This window comes from Bactrocera tryoni, chromosome 3 (assembly GCF_016617805.1).
Source record: "Bactrocera tryoni isolate S06 chromosome 3, CSIRO_BtryS06_freeze2, whole genome shotgun sequence".
Classification (NCBI taxonomy): domain Eukaryota; kingdom Metazoa; phylum Arthropoda; class Insecta; order Diptera; family Tephritidae; genus Bactrocera; species Bactrocera tryoni.
Genome location: NC_052501.1, coordinates 62,971,613 through 62,991,906, shown reverse-complemented (window position 1 = coordinate 62,991,906; position 20,294 = coordinate 62,971,613). Strand labels below are relative to the sequence as shown.

The following is a 20,294-nucleotide window of genomic DNA, read 5'->3' as shown; positions in this document are numbered from 1 at the left end:
CACTTAAGTCTCCAAAAAAGGCGAAACATAAAAATTGTGTAATAATAGAAAATTAATTTATTCGAGCTGAAGTGCCTTTCAGTGCAATATTTAAGCGATGAAGCACGAATTGCATAGCTTTACAGAATACAAATTCTAGATTATTTCAAATAAAAAATAAAAAAAAGTCATCGGACACACTGATTTTCACTGAATATAATTCGTTTGAATTTAATGAGCTAAATTGCTTAAAATAGCGCTTAATAACACACAATGACAGCTGCTTGCAATAAATTGCAATATTTGATTCACAAAAATAGTGACAATAAGTTAAATTACAGTTCATCGCTTGAAATCAGAGAGCTGAATAAACAAATAATGAATACATTGAGCTATATCCACATTCTACAAAGATAAAAACTAGTGAAATTATAATTAGCAACTTAAAATCAGGGAGCTTAATTTCTTAAAATTGCGCTGAATAAACATATAATGAATGCGATTTTTGGGAGCTGTATTCATATTCTGCATATATAAAAAAATTGCTGAAATTATATTTGACAACAAACGCAGGGAGCTGAATTGCTTAAAGTAGCGATGAATAAACACTTAATGCATGACATTCCTCAAAAACCATATTGCAAAATGCGCTGAATAAGTTAGAAAGCTTAAATTTGCTTCTAATGTGTATAACAAAGTTGAAAAAAAGAATTATATTTGCTAGCATTTCAAGAAGGAGAGCTGAATTGCTTAAAATAGCGCTGAAAAAACTTTTATATCTATGTGAAAATGTATCCATATTCTGCATAGATAAAAAATTATTGAAATTAAAATTTACAGCTTAAAATCACGGAGCTGAATTGCTTAAAGTAGCGCTGAATAAACACTTAATGCATGGTATTTTTTGAAGCGCAGTTGCATTCCTCAAAAACCATATTGCAAAATGCGCTGAATAAGTTAGGAAGCTTAAATTTGTTTATAATGTTTATAATAAAGTTGAAAAACGAATTATATTTGCTTGCATTTCAAGAACATAAGCGTGCTGATTATATAAAACTTCTTTATGCACAAAAAAAAAAGAATTCTAAACAAGCGCTGAATGAATTCTTCCTGAGCTGAATATGTGATGTGAATATAAAAAATTTTAACATAGTTCCAAATATACCTAAGTAGAAACCAGTAACGAGTTATTGTATAAAATATGTTTTTTTGGACATGATGTTGCTGAAATTTAGATATGTAGATCTAATTTTAATACCAAAAAGTGCTGAATTAAAAAATTTTGGGCAGAATATGTGACATAACGTTTACTCCATATATCTATATATTTCATATTATATATTTAGCTGCGCTGAATTAAGTTTGATATTGCTAAGTTGCGCTGAATAGCATTAATACCCAATATAAGAACAAAATGAAGCTAAAACACAATAATCTAATACTTGAGCAAGCTTTTCCATATATGTACACCTAGTTTCTTATATTCAGCATAATATAATCGCTTTCACTTACCACATCGAAAACCTCCTGCAGATCCAAACCATGCGTCGCATTTGCCTCATCGCGCACAGTCCACATACGCAGCGTATTAGGGGAACCTCCCTTGAACAGACTATCTGTTCTCTTCAAGGTTAAATTCAAATTCTCACCGAAAGCATTAAACGAAACTTTGTGCTCTTTTAACTCGCGTAAATCACCAGCGAATTTGCCATTCGCCGCTTGCTGTAGAGTGTTCACACCACCAGCACCTGGCGTATTAGCGGCCGCTTTCAATTCACTATAATAAGGATTTTTACTCAAATCCTTCTTCACGTGATGTGGCTCCTTGATGGTCGGACGAGCAGCTCCATCAACACTGTTGATGCTGCGTCGCCGACGACGACGATAATGTTCAGGGAGTGACGCCAAACCGTCGTCAAAACTGTTATGCAACAGCTGCACGACTTCATACTGCGGCACAGCGTTCACATCGTCGACGTGGAACACCGATTGCAGTTGTGTGGGTGACATTTGTTTGTGATACTGTAATGAGAGAAATAGTAGATGATTTAGTTATGGGCTCTGCGGATTGTACTATAATATAATATATATAAATAATTGCATAGTAACATGTTGCATTTCCGCACCTCCTTTAGTACTTGAGTTTTAGATCTATTATCTAGCATTTATCAGCGATAAAAAAGTCTAACTCAAAAACATTAAATTTGAATTAAGGCCAGAGTTGCCCCTTTTCGCATAATAATGTGTGCGAACAGTAAAGCTTAGTGTTAACTGATTATACATTAGAAACTCTTTGAGGCAAGCTATTCCTCGAAATTTCCTGCAGTAAATATAGTTTATTTTTTTTAACTTTTATTTTTGAATATACATATTTGAATTTATTAGTATAAATCACATTTTAAATATTAACGACCCTATCTGCTGCCAAGTTTAGTACTTTAAAGCCTAGCCCACGACGCTGACGCAGCAAGAAGCCATTTGTTATCGCTTTGCTTTGCATTTTTTGCCTTTATTTAATAGACTTGTATGTCTTGTAAGCAGCTATTAGCCTAAATTTGCCGCAAATCACGTACAAATGTAAAGCGATTAAACAGAAGTTCAAATGACATTGATGCAGAGAACGGTGGGGTACACCATTAGCACGCTATTTAAGCACTTAGCCCTGGCCTAATTCACACAATGTCAAAGTACTGAGCAGAGAAAAAAGTATTTTTATCGAATGATTTCAAGAGGTTAGCAGGGTAAGTGAGTTGTTAGAAGCAGTGACGCGATAGACACGACTGGATAATTACTTAGGGAAGGTAGAGAGTGAGTAATGTGGTGGGAGTGATAACAAAACTGTGCAGCGATAAGTGTGTGTAGAATGATAGCCAAGGGTACTTGAAGAATCAAGGTAAGGCGGGTATTTAAGGTAACAACTGTTGGCGAAGCTTACAATGCTATTGTCGACACATTAAGACAGATTCTCACGGTTTGTCAGATATTTGATAGTTTGAGCAGTCAAATTGAATTAGCATTTAAATTGCTACAAATGGCTCATAATAATTAGTTTTTGGCTCTGTTAGACCATTTCAATTTCACAGACTTACAAATTTTACTTATAAAATATATTGTATACTATTATAGTTTTTGGAAAGAAATTTGATATTTAAGCAAAAAAATTGTGTAATAATGAAAACTTAATTTACTCTAACTAAAAAAAGTTTGGGTTTAATATTGAGGTGATGAAACACGAGCATCTCTAGTATAGAATATAAATGAAAGTAAGTATTAATTTATTATATATCTGCGCTTGAACTTCGAAAGCTGAATTGCTCAAATGTGCGCTGAATAAGCATAACCATTTTAATGACCATTTTTTGCAATAAATGCGTACTTGCTCTATGAAACCAGTGAAAATAAGCAAAATCATAGTTCAGCGCTTGCAATCAGGAAGCTAAATTGCTTAAAAAAGGCGCTGAATAAACATTTAATAACTGTTTTTGGCAATGCATCCTTATTATATGCACATCAAGAATAGGCTGAAATTAGGTAGCTGAATTGCTTATAAGAGCAAGAAAAGAGTATATATACATATACGTCGGCTTGCAATTAATGCATACTTGTTTCGTAGGAATAGTGAAAATAAGTTAGATTAATGTTCAGCACTTGAAATAGGGAGCTGAATTGTTAAGAAGAGCGCTGAATAAACTTATAATATATGTTGTTGTTTGGGAAATGTATCCTCATTATACTAATATACACAAAGAGAATGATTGAAATGTGCAAAGCTTAAAATTAAGTAGCTGAATGGCTTAAAAGGAGCTCTGAATAAACACACAATGCAAGATGTTTTTGATTTGTTATCTATACTACCTTAAAAGCTATTTTAAAGCGCGCTGAATAAATTATAAAGATCAAATAAAATAGAAACAAATAAAGAAGGGCTAAGTTCGGGTGCAAGAAAACATTTTATACTCATCCAACTTGTAAGAATCAAAGCCAGGGAAATACCTAAAACGTTAAACGTCTAACAAAGGATCGGAATCTAAGTAATTTTAGAGACACAAATATGTACTCTATATATCTCATACACTGACCGGCATATTCGGGATAAAGTTTGTTAGAAAAATGAAAATTATTATACATATATTAAATAAAGTTCGGGTAGTATTGACCCCATTTAATCAATTTTTCCCAATACCACATACTATTAATATGCCACATACTAAAAAACCAATCATATAGAGTAAAGTCAGCCGGATGTTCGAAAATTCTGATATATTTATAATATTAACCAGTAAGGAAGGGCTAAGTTCGGGTGTCACCGAACATTTTATACTCTCGCATGATAAAGTGATAATCGAGATTTCATTATACGTCATTTACATATTTTTCAAATACCGTATTTGTGTAAAGTTTTATTCCGCTATCATCATTGGTTCCAAATGTACTACATATTATACAGAGAAGGCATCAGATGGAATTCAAAATAGCGTTATATTGGAAGAAGGCGTGGTTGTGAACCGATTTCACCCATATTTCGTACATGTCATCAGGGTGTTAAGAAAATATTATATACCGAATTTCATTGAAATCTATAGAGTAGTTCCTGAGATATGGTTTTTGGTCCATAAGTGGGCGAGGCCATGCCCATTTTCAATTTTTAAAAAAGGCCTGGGTGCAGCTTCCTTCTGCAATTTCTTCCGTAAAATTTAGTGTTTCTGACGTTTTTTGTTAGTCCGTTAACGCACTTTTAGTGATTTTCAACATAACCTTTGTATGGGAGGTGGGCGTGGTTACTATCCAATTTCTTCCATTTTTTAACTGTATATGGAAATGCCTGAAGAAAACGACTCTGTAGAGTTTGGTTGACATAGCTATAGTGGTTTCCGTGAGATATACAAAAAACTTAGTAGGGGGCGGGGCCACACCCACTTTTCCAAAAAAATTGCGTACAAATATGCCCCTCCCTAATGCGATCCTTTGTGCCAAATTTCACTTTATTATCTTTATTTATGGCTTAGTTATGACACATTATAGGTTTTCCGTTTCCGCCATTTTGTGGGCGTGGCAGTGGGCCGATTTTGCCCATCTTCGAACTTAACCTTCTTATGGAGCCAAGAAATACGTGTACCAAGTTTCATCAAGATATCTCAATTTTTACTCAAGTTACAGCTTGCACGGACGGACGGACGGACAGACGGACGGACGGACAGACAGGCATCCGGATTTCGACTCTACTCGTCACCCTGATCACTTTGGTATATATAACCCTATATCTGACTCTTTTAGTTTTAGGACTTACAAACAACCGTTATGTGAACAAAACTATAATACTCTCCTTAGCAACATTGTTGCGAGAGTATAAAAAAAGTGAAACTATTTCCTTAGAAATTCGTGGTATTAAATGTCAAAATATTAATTGCACAAAATTTAGAAATTTCGGTTTGAAATGGTTTCCCTATAATTCGTTTTACATAGGTTAAAGAAAAGGTTCACTTAATATTTCCAGGTTTCAAGAAGTTAAGTTACGTTAAATTTAAAGTAAACATCAAAAATATAATTTTCTTTTCCAGTATTAGATATATAAACTAAGTTTTATACAAAGAGTGCAAAAACAAAGCGATAGGCCACCAGGGCGTATGAGAAACTAACATTTAAAGTTTCATGAAGACCGCTAAGTTTACTCGTATATTGCGGGAATGCATATGAAGGAATGAAACCTTAGCAGAATTTCTCCAAGCTAATTGAGAAATATATCTATATTTTTCTATAAGAACAGTTAAAGTCACCATTGTGGGCAAAGCAAACACTTTCTATATAGCATATAAGAAGTTAAACATAGATATATTTTAAGTACATGTAAAAATAATATACGTATATTTATAAATATGTATATACACATAGAACATATTAGCTTATGTATACAAAATTACTAATATATTTCTGCCTTTAAACTCCAAACAGTTTGAAATATGCATATACACATGTATACTGGTTTTTGTTAAGCGCATCAGCCACTACCCGCTACAGCAACAGCAACGAACAAAGTAACATGCAAATGCACACGGATATTAAGAAGAAAAATAACTAAACAATTACATGTGAATATATAAATAAATGCCGGCAACAACAATTCGATGATGAGGATGCTGCCGCTGCTTTACTACCGAAGCTGCGGCAGCAGCACAATATTATACAAAAAACGCATGACAACGGTTTAAAATAACTATAAAACCATAGTAAATCATAAAACTAAATGTAAAACAGTAAATGAACCGTTTGCATACAACAGTAAATGTGCGGCAATACCTTAAATAAGCAGCGGCGGCTAAACAGAAAGCAGGAGACGCGCCTTAAACTCATATGATACATACACAAATACATACATACATATCGATATATAGTTATTGTTGTAATCGTTAAAGCCAAGCAAATGCGACTAGCAGCGCTGTGATTGAGCTGAGCTCAGCTTGTAGTGTTACTGTCTTGGCTTGGTCTGACAAAATGTGGTTTGCCTTGTCGCTGCAGGGTTTTTTGGACTGCGTTGTCGCCGCGACCCATGTCGGCAGCGTTGCTATTGTCGTCATAGTCACTATAAGCTTGTATATATGTAAGTATACATATATAGCTACCACTGTTATTGTTGCTGTAGCGTATTGTTTTCGATTTGCTTTAGTTTTGTCTTTTATTTGTTTTAAATTAAATTTTATTTATGTCATTTTGTTGCGCACCGTTGGCCGGTGCACGTTGGCGCTGTTACATTTAAGTAAATCGTGCGCACTAGTTTGCGCATGCGCAATACAATTCGCCTCAACTTGGCTTAATGCAGTTCAGCGCAAAAACGGGCTGGGTCCACAGCTTTGTTTTAAGCCGTATATTTATTTTGTTCCTTTTTCAAATTTCTGAGCTTAGTATTTACAATTAATTTGAAATTTATTTTTATTTTACTTTTTGTGTACGTGCTTTTTCTGCTATTTTTAACTGATTTTTGCTCTACTTAATCTTGTTTGTGCCTTTAGTTTTTCAAAATCACTCATTGAAGGTGTCTAATTCGCAGGTAAATACAAGTATCAATATCTTTACAACATTTGCTTGTTGTATTTACAATATGCATTCATACAGTACATATGGTGTATGTCTTTGTCTTGTTTTTATTAGCGTTGGCTTCGCTTGTACTTGTCGTCGGACCGCCTAATATCAGCTTTGAAACAGCTTGTTTGATTATTGTTAACTGATCTGTTTGAGTTTTTGCCTCTTTTAATATGTTTGCTTACATATCTTTTATGTGAGCTAGTTGTTGTAATATTGATATTTTATTTCACTTTATTTTCCTTCAAATTGTTGTTTAAACACATGTCTAATTTTGACGTTTAACACCTCGGTCTTGTAATTGTTTCATTTTTATGGCAATTTCATAGGATTTAAATTCGTTTTATTTTCTATTTTATTAAAATTTATCTCCATGGTTCTTTTTCACTATCTCTGTTTCATTTTTCCTTTTCTATACATCTCCTATCTGGCATCTTTTTGTTCAATTTTAAAGGTATTAAGGTACCGAATTATTTGTTCAAACAAATAATTCTTCAATTGCCAATAAAGTGAGTTGCCTCCACCATTTTCCTTATTGTAGCTAGCCAACCTGTGTCAATATATATCGCATCTGTGTATTTTTATACCCTCAATAAGGTATATTAAGTTTGCCACCATGTTTGTAACATTCAAAAGGAAACGTCAGAGACCCCAAAAAGCACTTTTGCAGTCAATAAAAAAACACCACCAATTTTGTAGATTATCTTCAGCTATATAACTGTCAATTTGAAAATATTTCTACTGGAGCTTGTAGGTGCTAGGAAATTAATTATTTCTTTGAAATTGGGTTGAAGACTGTTCAGTTATAGTACAACCGTTTTTTTGTTGTGGATTTGAAAAGTTGTTCTTTTTTTACAAAAAAGATAATGTTGATGTTTTGGAGCTTAAAAAAGAATCAGGTTGCCCTCGAAAGTCAACTGGACGAACATACAAGTTAATGTGGCGGATAAGTTTAAGCGATCGGTTTAAGCCAATTTAAGTGTTGAAACTAGACGTCGACGGCTTAGAGATGTTGATTTATTTGGGTTTGACATGTTTAGAAACATCTACACCTTGTTGATGGAATAATGACTGCACAACAATATGCGACAGTGGTTTACAATTTCTTAGTACCTACAATTAAAGTTTATTATCGTTATCAGGATTGCCTAATCTTCCAGGATGACTCAAAGCTTTGCCATCGTACAAAATGGCAGAATTTAGATTGGAAATAAATCGTGTATAACACATATATATAATATTGATGTATATGATCCAATTCAGCCTAGTGAATTCCATGTCTTCAAAAATTAAGGCAGTTATTGCGGTTAAAGAAAAACGGTTCGGTGTTAGAAGCGCCTATTGTGAAGCATATTAAGTTGCTGTTCTTTATTCGTTAAAAAACCATTTTTGATAAAAATTCTTGCGTATAACTAATTTACACTTGTGGAATTAAATTATCTGTTAATTTAATAAAATTTCATAAAAATTTTATCAAAAAATTGAAAACTGGCATTTAATAATAAGTATAGTTATATATAATTTCATATGCAATATCTGAATCTCGGTTCAGTTTGAAACCTAAAGCATGTGTTTACTAAAAAATAAAAATAACGAGTGATCCAAGTAGAGGTACTTTTTCAATAATCTTTTTTCGACAGATCACACGTGAGACGTGTCAAACTTTAATGTTATTTTTGTGCAATATTGTTTGGCATTTCATCATAGAAAGACTTACGCCTATGTGTTCAGCGATGAGGCTCATTTCTGGCTCATGGGACTTAGAGCAACCTGAAAAAATTCAAGATGTGCCATTTCATCCAGAAAAAACAACGGTTTGTGGGCCTGTGGGATCATCGGTCCATATTTCTTCAAACATGATGCCGGTGTGAACATAACCGTCAATGGCGACCGTTATCGCGCTATGATAACTGACTATTTGATACCTGAAATTGAAGCCCGTGATCTCGGGGACATTGGGTTTCTATACGACGGTGCCACTTCACACATATCGCATCAATTAATGGATTTATTGAGAGAACACGTCGGTGAGCAGATAATTTTACGTCATCATTATACATCATACTGTTAGACTTTTTCTTGAGGGGATATGTAAAGTCTAAAGAATATTCCGCTTCGATTCAGGTCTTGGAATAAAACATTACGCGTGTCATTCGCCAGTTACTAGTCAAAATTATCGAACGAGCCATCAAAAATTGGACTCAACGGATGAACCATCTGAAACGTAGCGGCGGCCAGCATTTGAAAAAGATAATCATTACTAATAAATTTTTATAAAAATAATTAAATTAAATATGAAATAAGTTTACCTAATACCAAATTAGTTCTCATTGAATAAAAAATAAAAGCGCTTTTCTTTAAGGGAAAGAGTTTTTAGGGCTTATACACTTGCAACATAAAATTTTGTTTACAAAAAATGTTGTTTCTTGCTTAAGTCTTTACTACATACCGTTACCTATAGCCCCAAATCATATTTTCAATTTCCCAACTTGTGTAGATGCCTAATTTTGATATTAATGTCCGCGAGGAGCATATTGCTTAAGTGTTATGTGTGTCAAGCGCTGATTTTTTTCATTGCTTTCTGGTAACCTGCTGTGCTAACACAAAACAAACTTTATTTGCAAATAATATATACATTTTTCATTTTACAACAAATTTTTTAATATTACTGTTATTTTTTGTTCATATTTATTGATTTCGTTATCTCAGATTAACCTAAACGCATTTATCTTACGCTCAATTTCACGCGCATTGACAGCTGCACATTAATCAAAAATATTGCAACCAAAAGCATTTTTTTTTAGTTTTTTTATATTAATTTTGTTTTTGTTTTACATTTTGCTTTTATATTACAGAATCTCTATACGCCTCATTGCATTAATATTACGTTGACCAATAGCACTCAACGCCCGTCAATTGCTACGTACATGTAAATTTATGTAAATTTTGATAATTTCGAAAAATTTGTCGCAGATTTTTATCGCCACTCAGCAGTTTGAAGTGCAGCAAATCCCATGCGCATAGAGTTTTCAAGCAGATTTAATGAAAGAATACTTTGAGGTGCATTTATCGACGGAAAAAGTGGAAAATATTAACAAGATTTTTATAGAGATTGGAAAAATATACTGGTATGTATGATGAACAAAAAATAAATATTTTTAAATACGAGTACATACTATGTAAGCAGCAGTTGGTCTATGTATCTAAGCTAAAATAGCTATGCAACTCGTGTATATAACCGTCTATATTTGAGCATTATTTGGAAACTTGGTTATAATGTGTTTCAGACATCTTTGGCCCCTTTACGTATTATACCGCAATGTGCTAATTATATCCAAAATAGCAAATTCGTATGTAAAATTACGTCCATACACGTTTCACTTTCAAAGTTTTTACAAACATGCTTAAATATTTTTAATTCAAATAAAATTTTATATAAATTAAATAGTGCACAATTTAAAAAGTATTAAAATCTTAAAAATTTTAACTATTTTTTTTAGGAAAATAGCGTAAAGAACTATTTTTATTTGAGTTTTATTTAGGTGTTTAAAATATTTTTATCGACAGTTAATTAAATAATATTTTTTTTTTACAACTTAAGATTAAAAAATTATTGTCAATTAATTGAAATAATATTTCTTTTACAAATTAAAATTTATAATTTGTTTAACGATTCTGAAAATTAATACGCAGTCAAAATTTTGTAAAAATTTAATTTTGGTGCTTAAAAAATTATTTAAAAGATTTTTATGGTAATTTTTAAAAGCCAATTTCAAAAAATTTTGAATTATTTTAAATTTCAAAAAGTAAGTTTGTTTTATTAATTCAATTTTTAAGGAATATATTATATTAATACAAAGTAAATTTTTTTTATTTGACTCTGATTTTAATATTTGTTTAGTTTTTTTGAACTAAATTCTTTTCCACAAAATTTTAAATAATTTTATTGCCTTTCCCACTGAAATTTATTCTTTTTAATGAATTATTTAAAATTATATATTCAATACTATTTACTAAAATTGCCATTTTAATCTTTTTTCAATATGGTTTATATTGACTAAATATTATTTTTCGAAATTTTAGTTAATTAAAGTTTAAAACTGACTTTTTGTAACTTATTTTATGCTCTTTAAAGACATTTAATTTTTTACAAAATTTAAGATTTACAATAAAAAAGTAATAATGAGTGTTTTCTTTTATATTTTTATTTAATTCTAATAAAAAGATTTTAAAATCTTAGCTGTTACAAATTTTTGGTTTTGTTAAAAAAATTGTAATTTTACTAATAATGGCCTATTAAATATTTTAAATATGTTTTTTAATTACATAGAACTGTAAAACTTATTAAGATGTTATTGTTAAATTTGAATAAAATAATAAAAAAATATTAATTTCTAATTATCAAAATTTTTTAATGTTTTCGTTAAAGTTTTTGTTTGTATTTTTTTTTTGTTTGCTTCTGCGTTAATTATTATTAATTAAAATTAATAATTTTATATAAGATTTTATTTTTCTTTACTTATATTCTTTTATGAAATTAAACAAAATAAAATATGCTTATTACACCAACAGCTGTTTGGCTTTGCGCATTCATAAGTAGCAACGGAAATTCTTACAGAAAAAAACAACGAAAATAATAATAATAACCCAGACCACAAAATCGTAACACAAAACAATACAGAAACGAATGCAAAAGTTGACTTTCAAGCGCACTCAGCGCTGATTCTTCCATGAATAAAAAGCAACAACAACAACACAGAAAGAAACAAAGCAACATAATCACAAGACTTCTTACAATTCCATTAACAGAGCAAAACTCGCCGCAAATGACCCTGTAACCATTCTGCACCAACTGCCGCACCGCACCGCTCCGCACACAAACAAAAACCGAAAGCCACAATTCGTAAAAAGCGAATAGCAACAAATTTAAGATCGAGCTAAAATTCAGACTAAAGGCGGAGTTATTTTAATTCTCTACGCATAAGCCAAAGCGATGACGTCGCTCATTGGCAGCGCATTGCATAACGTTGTTATTGTTGTGCACATTCATTTGTTTATATGTTTTGGTTCGAAAATATTGCCAATGAAGCAACAAATGCTGCAAAAAGCAATTTGGAACGGAAACGAAGATAAGACGAAGAAGAAGAGCAGCAAAAACACCGCTAATCAGTACACATATGAACATATATACATACGTACATATGTGCATATTTATAAATAGCATATCGGCAAGCAAAAACATTTAGTTGCTTGGCCTGCCAAGCCTTAAAACGCATGCGCGAAAAAATCTCCACAGCGCTTGCAGCAAAAAGCAAAAGTAATAAATTCGCTACAAAAGTGCAATACATACGTATAACTGTAACTATAAGCGGAAAGCAGAAGAGTTATAAAATATTGCAGTTGGCATAATAATCAAGCAAATATTGTACGCGAGTAGTTTCCTAGATTCGCACTATAACTGTTTGCTTGTACGGAACCATATGCTTGTACACATACACACACATATTTGTGTTTATACAAATGGCATATATGATGTATTTGCAAACCCTGTAGGGTGCTCCTTTTAGCAATTAATTCACTCGAATGAAATACAGAAATTTAAAAACTGTACGAAATTATTTTATAATAATTTTTTTAAAGTCGCTTAAAAAAAAATAAATAAAATTTTTTCAAAACGTAATTTTTTTGTTTTTATCTATCAAAAAAAAAAAATTAAAAAATATTAAAATAATTATGTTCATTATTATTCAGTGTTTTTTAATAAAAAATTTTTATAATTTGTTAGAAAAAAAATTTTAAGTATATATTCATAAGATTTAAAAATTGTTCAATTAATAAAATTTTTATTTTGAATTTCTATATTCTTTTTATTTTAATGTGTATTAATTCAAATTTATTTGTATTTATATGTTATCATATTATATATTTCAAAGTAAAAAATTAAAATGGAGTGAAGTATTGCAAAAAAATAAATAAAAATATATATATAAATAATTAATAAGTAATAGTTCAACAATTACTGAGTTTTCACATATTTAAATATTGAATTTTTGTAATTTTAAATTTTTATATATGTTATTTTTTTTAAAGAAAATTCAAATAAAGTTTTTTTATTAAAATTAAAAAGTCAAATTAAGTGTTATTTTCAAAATATTTCAATAAAAAAAATGTATTTAGTAAATTAAATTTTAAAGTAAAAAAATAAAAAAATTTAATTTAATATAGATTCAAAAAATTACTTCCTATAAAACTAAAACTAGTCTTTTGTAATTTAAAATTATTTGTACACGTTTTGTTTTTAAAATTGAACTATTTTTATTTCCTGCATTGGAGATTGTTTATAGTATTGTATTGTTTAATTTTTGGTTTTGTTATAATTCCTAAGGAAAATATTTTCGTAACCAAATTAATCAATATTCCAGCTACAAATGTGTAAAACTTTTTCTTCGTTTCCCATTTGTGCACACGTTTTTTTTTTAAACTACAATTCCTCATGTCAAACAATTCCTACAGCTCCTTTTACAAACTTATTTACATATATGTATGGTATATTGGCACGCATTGGCGAACCGAGCTGTACAACGATCTTTAACCCCTTTATTTTGCCACAAAGCAATTTTTATTGATCTCTCTTTCAACTGGTCTTTGCTGGCACTTCTTCAGCAATTTACAAACGGATTTTATTTTGCACAGTACAGCTAGTAAAAGTAAAAAACCACAGCTTTTGTTGTTATTATTTTTATTTTTACAGTGAGAAATAGCTATAAATAATCTCGTGTGTATGTACGAGCACATATGAATTAAGCATCAGATGTGAGAAAAATATAGAAAATTATATTTATTAAAAATAATAAAAAATTATATTTGATAAAATATGCTATACCACAGCAAAATTGATGCTCTAATAAGTTTTTTTTTCTAATCGAAAAAGTTCGAACAATTTTATAGTGTTAAAATATGAATGAAGTTCGTTGCTTAAGTCTTTAGATTCGAAGATGAACGTTACTCACTGTAAATTTACCAGTTGTTTGTTTACATTTATTGCTTACATATACAAGTACAAATATGGCATACCCAACTTCCACCAAATAAAGGTAACATTTAAATATCCTGAAATTATATGTGACCTGGTCTACGAAAAGGGAGCTAACGTGCGAAAACTAGTTTTCTGGGAAAGCTGTTAAAAATAATCGTCAGTTTCTCGTTATCTCATTAATTGTTCTCCTTTTTTTTGACACCTAAGCCCCCTTTCCGTAGACCAGGTCACATATATTTTTAATTTTTCTATCAAAGATGCTAATTAACTTGACCTTAATATGTCACTTTTGCTTGCATGAAATAATATTGTCTTCTTATTTACGCTCCAAAAATCATTAATCCACCTGACACAAGAAACAGCTGGTGGAGACTAATCGAAAGTAAAGCAAATTATAAGATGGCAGCAAAGGCTTCAAGCCGGAGCCCCAAAAGGAGCTTATTTGAAGCAGTTACATTGCTTGAAATAATGGCAATTGCAGGAAACGAATATGTAAAAGCTATGTGAGAATATACTACAGCTTAATTTAACTAAATTAACTTGATATTAGGAAAAAATGTTAAACAAAAGCGAACAGGGTAATACTGGACTAGTCCTAAAAATTATAAATATGAAAAATTCAGAATTTTTATGCAAAATATAAGAAAATTATATTTATATTTTTGTTTTGTTTTGCATCGCAAACTTAAATATTTTTTTTTATTTGAATATAACTGCTTTTTGGAAAATTTTATTTTTAAGCAAATATTCTCTGTTTTAGTTTTTTTCTGCTTTATACAATTAGCTTATGTTTTCTAAATTCTTAATATGAATTCTTAAATAATATTATGGTATTTGAATTTGGATTTCGATGGCAATTCTTTTTAGAAATAAACAAAAATTATAAATAATAATGGAAAATACAAAAAAATATATTTCCTCCATATATTTTTAAATTAACTAATTAATTAAAAAAATAAAAGTTTAACAAAAAAAAAATAACATAAAAGCTGAAAAAATACATTGAAAATAAAATTTGAGTAAAGAAATGTTATTTAAACTAATTAATTAATTTAACTTGGGTATGCCATATTTTAAATTTAACTTCTTGAATTAAATTTTTTAAATTACTTAAATAATTTAAATTAGTTTAATTTGTAATTAACTGGATTTTTAAATTTAATTTTTTAAACATAATTTTTTATTAATTTAATTTTTTAGTTTAATTAATTAACATTTCTTTACACAAATTTTATTTTAAATTTTTTTTTTTTTTGAAATTCTGTGTTTTAATATATAAACAAAATTTTTTTTTATCATGATTATAAGAAATTTATAATTTTTTAACTTCTTGAGACGCATTTATTTTAATTTTCCAATATTTATACCCACATGCCCAAAAAGTAATTTACTATAAGTTAGTACCACTATCCATATGTATTTGCACTCAACGAAACTGAAAGTGCATCCAAGAAGGAATAACTGTCTAAACAAAAACCAAAAAAAGTTGTCTGCAAATAAACAAACCCGCCAGCCAGTCAGCCAGCCAAGCAACGTACAACCAGTTTGGCTGACCGGTAGAGGCAAATGACTGCGCATGCGCAACAGCCCGTAGACAACTAACTACTGCCATTAACTTTAGCTGTGCTTTTTCTTTTTCTCTCGCTTTTGTTTTTGCATTTTGACTTTGCTTACGGTTTTGTTGTGCTTCTTTGTTGGTTGCTTGGCTGTTGGCCGTTTGCTTGCTTCATATTGCTACCTTTGCTAGCAACACGCATTTATGCGGACGCGCGCACACACAAACCACACACTTACATATCGACGAATTTTACTTTCATTTGAAACGTGTTTTCCATATGCAAGTCAACATCACAACTACAATGCGCAAAAACAAAAAAAGAAAACAACGGCATATTAAAAGCAATGAAACTAAAAAGTGCAAGCGACAGCAAAAACCAGAAGCGTTGCGTTGGACAGTTAACGATAGCGAAAAGCAAAAGCCAGCGTTAAAGCAACAACACATAATTTAGAGAAATGGCAAAAACAACCAAGTTTGTGAAAATGTGTTTGTGAGGATACCAAAACCAAGTGAAAAGTTGCAAGCGTATGAAGCGGGTGGACGTTTTGTAGACAGTTTTGACTGAAGTCGGAGACATGCATGGCGCAATAGAAATTATGGTAATATTTTTTCGATGCATATAAATGATGATGAGTGGAAGAAAAAGCAGTGGAGAAGCAAATCAGTTCAAAAAAAAACATATGAGTGTAGGAGTAAGAGCAAAGAAAAGGAAGCAATTGAACTTTTCTATTGAAAATAATGATAGGATTAAGAGGCTCCTTTAGCAAAGGAAAACTGGCAGCATTACATATATTGCTTATAATTTGAGTCTTGCAAACTACAAAATAAGTTCAAAAATCATATAATTGCCAAAGTCTATAGTCAAAAATATAACGAGCCTCTTACAACGATGCGCTGCACCAACCTACCACTAAAAGCTGCCGCCTCTCTTGTGCTACTCCATTTACGAGTATACGACTAACTCACTCAGTCGTAATGAAAGCTTGGTACTCTCTCCTACTTTTCTCTTGTTACATAATATTTCTAATGTGTTTTCATATAACTCACAGAAGCTTTCTCTTGACCAATGGTCCTCTCGATTTTCAGGCTTTATTTGAGATTATCAAATGCAGTGCTCTCTCTTGTAGAGTTTTTGTGCATTTAAAGTTTTCGTAATTGAAATATTTCTCCCGTTATCTCTTTCTCTTTTGGCGCTTCTCCAAACAGGTACATATGTATGTGAATCTCTCTGATGAAAGCAAAAGCGTTAAAAGGGTCTTAAGTTGCGTACAAAATGCGGCTTGTGGAAAAAGCCACCGGAAATCGGTGCCAAAATGCAATGTTTACTTATATCCAAAAGGAAAAGCGTATAATTTAAAACTTCTGCAATGTACTGTAAGTATTTTTTAAGTTTAAGCTTAACTTACGCAATTTTAGTTAGCTTAATTTTAAAGTATTTTTTGAATATAACTGCACCTTTTTGTTTTTCTACAAAATTAAAATTTATTTTTTTTTTTACTTAGACGAATACTAATACTTATACTTAGTATACTTATACTTATACTTATACTTATACTTATACTTATACTTATACTTATACTTATACTTATACTTATACTTATACTTATACTTATACTTATACTTATACTTATACTTATACTTATACTTATACTTATACTTATACTTATACTTATACTTATACTTATACTTATACTTATACTTATACTTATACTTATACTTATACTTAGACTTAGACTTAGACTTAGACTTAGACTTAGACATAGACTTAGACTTAGACATAGACTTAGATTTAGGTTTGCACTTAAAATAAAATTTTACCATAAATTAGAAAATTATAAACTAATATATCGCATCGAATATATTTCAGTATCAACACCCCATTTTACCCAAATAAGTATTATATAACTCCAAACATTATATTTTAATTGCGCCATTTTTACATTCCTTAACTGTACTGACAGTAATATCTACATAAACAAACTCAGTGTGAGCAACAATTGACAGTTTGAGTGCCTTTTAATTGACTTCAATTGAGCAAAGCGTAACGCACAAAAATTAAACAATTACGATTTGTGTCAAAGTAACCGCTGAAATTACCAAAAGTACTACATAAGTGAGTAAGGAAAATAATGAAAGCAAAATAAACTAACTGTGTTTGCGTTTATTCGTTGATGGGTATTAAAAATGGGAATTCGGAGCAAAACGCTGCGTGATCGCGAGTTAAGTATTTTTGGCACTTTTTGATTTTTAGGTTAATTGAAGTGCGTGTTTTCGCCTTAAACAGGAAATTTTAGATTTCATGGCATTTTGTGGAACTATTTACATAAGTAAACGTTAAAAAATATTTAATTTTTAAGGTTTTCCTTAATTATGATTTTTTGCTTTTCTCACACTTAATTTCTCTGTCACTTGCTGTCTTCGCCAAATGATTGACTGCTCCCCAAAATTAGCACTCAAGTGACTGGCTTGCCATTTTGTCTTTAAATTACCTACTTTTATCTTTCTGTTACAAGTTTTTTTTCTATTTTCGGTTTTTTGTTCGAGCATTTGACGCGCTACTTGATTGCTTGCGCTGATTTACTTTGCTCGACTACTTTTTGCACAATTTTATTTTAGTGCGCTTACTTTGCGATTAAATAGCTGCATGTAGTGTGTTCGCTTTCATGTGCACTTTTCTGTCTGTTCACCTATCCTGCGGGCATTCGCACCTGCTGTGTTTTCGATTTGCTGCGATTACCTAAGTAATGCGAGCGCTAAGCTGGATTCAGTTAATTGTGTAGTCACATAATTTCGAATGAAAATAGCTTAGTCAAACGTGTTGAGGTATTTGATATACTGCCGCCGTTTTTTGCTATGAATGTGAGTACAAAAACTGTGCAGGGGAATTCCGAAAAGGGGAATTAAGTAAAAATTTCGACATGAAAAATTGTGGCATAAAAACACTGTTGCTTGACTGGATACTTAGATATCAATGACTTAACTTTGTCGGCTAAGCAACACATTAGCGTGCTAGTATTTAGCCTTTCAAAATGGTTACTTCGGGATTTCAAAACGAAATTTCGGGATCCCGGTCTATGGACAAATATTTTGGGATATATATTTTTTCGATTTAGTTAGTAGTTGTAGTTTTTTGAATGCACTTACTTCGAAATTGAATTCAGATTAACAAAGGTACTGTGTATTAGAATGCCCATCAAGGTTGCCACTGAAAATAACACCTTACTAGCAGGGATATAGAAGCATCAATGGAAATGACCTAGACGACCGCTTGGCGAAAGAAGCTGCAGTAATCTGTCCAAAGTCTGGTGTGTTTAACAACATTATTTATTAGTTCTGGTATATAAATTTTCAGATTTCTTACTTCGGGACTTAAGTGCAAACATTTCTGGATTCCCAATTGATTTGACAAATATTGCTAAAATTATTATTATTATTTTTGGTGTAGTCCTTTGACCTTATCTCCTGATATAAGAAAATTACAAAAAAGTTATGTCGAGTGGTGATAATAAACATGTATGTTTTACAAGATATGTATATACATACATATGTGCTTAAGTATGTATGTATGAATCTTAGTTTTGCAGTTATTCACACTTAAGGTGGTTATGAAATGGATAAACCGCTCACCAAATAAATGTATTAAATAATTCAAGGTTTCGTTCGCACTAAAGTGTAAATTGAGCAAAATATTTGCAAATAAAAATGAAACAAATAATATTACACACAGGAAGTGAATTGCGAATTGCAGCAAATATACTTTTAAAAATGAGTCCAGAAATTTCGGGATCCCGAAAATTTAGTACCGAAACTTTAGAATCCAAAAACTTTTATGAAGCGTTAATTTAATATTATAACAATTTTGAAAATGACTCCCGAAATTTCGGGATACCGAAAATTTAGTACCGTAATTATTGAATGTAAAAGTTTATATGAATCGTAAATTTAGTCGACAACTTTTCTTTTTAATAACTTGTAATTAAGAAATGTTCTTTGGCAGTTGCCTGGGAATCCCGAATTTTTAATACCAATAACCAAGCCACTTATTCATGTTTTTATTATTTTAATTCAGTTTTAATTTTTTTTGTGGTGTTGTATTAAATGTGCTTTCTATAAGCATACAAATTTAATCAGCATCTCTACGGCATCAATTCTATAGTTGTAATGCGCTTCAATGTCGAATAATTATTTTGCATGCGCTTTAATGCTAGTTATATTATTTATATAATATTGTTTATCTAATTTATGGTATTATACAACAAAGCAAAAAAGACTAAATGTCGTTGTGACTTTTTCGAGGTTAGTCATTACATGCCCCACCTTATTTGGCATGCTCTAGCACTATACTTAATGCCACCAAAGTTCAAGTATGATGCGGTATATTACTTCAGAAAAATGCATTCAATCGTCGTATTCAAACTGTAAAACTGTATACGAAAATTTACTGTTATTATTCTTTTTTTACAGTTTCCTTTCATCGTCTTTATGCTGCGCAAAGGTGATGGTCGCTCATGTTGATGACATTTATACCTGTACACCGTCAACCAAATATCAGGTTAGAAATACGATTTTGTTTCAAAAAAAAATGTTATTGTTTAAACTGGAATGTAGTTATTTTTGATTATAAAATGCTTATGTTTATATTTGTAT

The 20,294-nt window shown here is 30.8% G+C and overlaps 1 protein-coding gene across 5 annotated transcripts in view; it reads right to left on the bottom strand.

Moving 5' to 3' along the window:
• Positions 1 to 20,294, bottom strand: part of LOC120770924 — a 162,642-nt gene that overhangs the window by 103,616 nt on the left and 38,732 nt on the right. For all 5 annotated transcript variants that reach the window (XM_040098623.1, XM_040098626.1, XM_040098627.1 and 2 more), the window contains exon 4: positions 1,492 to 2,001. In XM_040098623.1, coding sequence (XP_039954557.1) covers positions 1,492 to 2,001 — 510 coding nt within the window. The remainder of the gene's footprint in view (positions 1 to 1,491; positions 2,002 to 20,294) is intronic.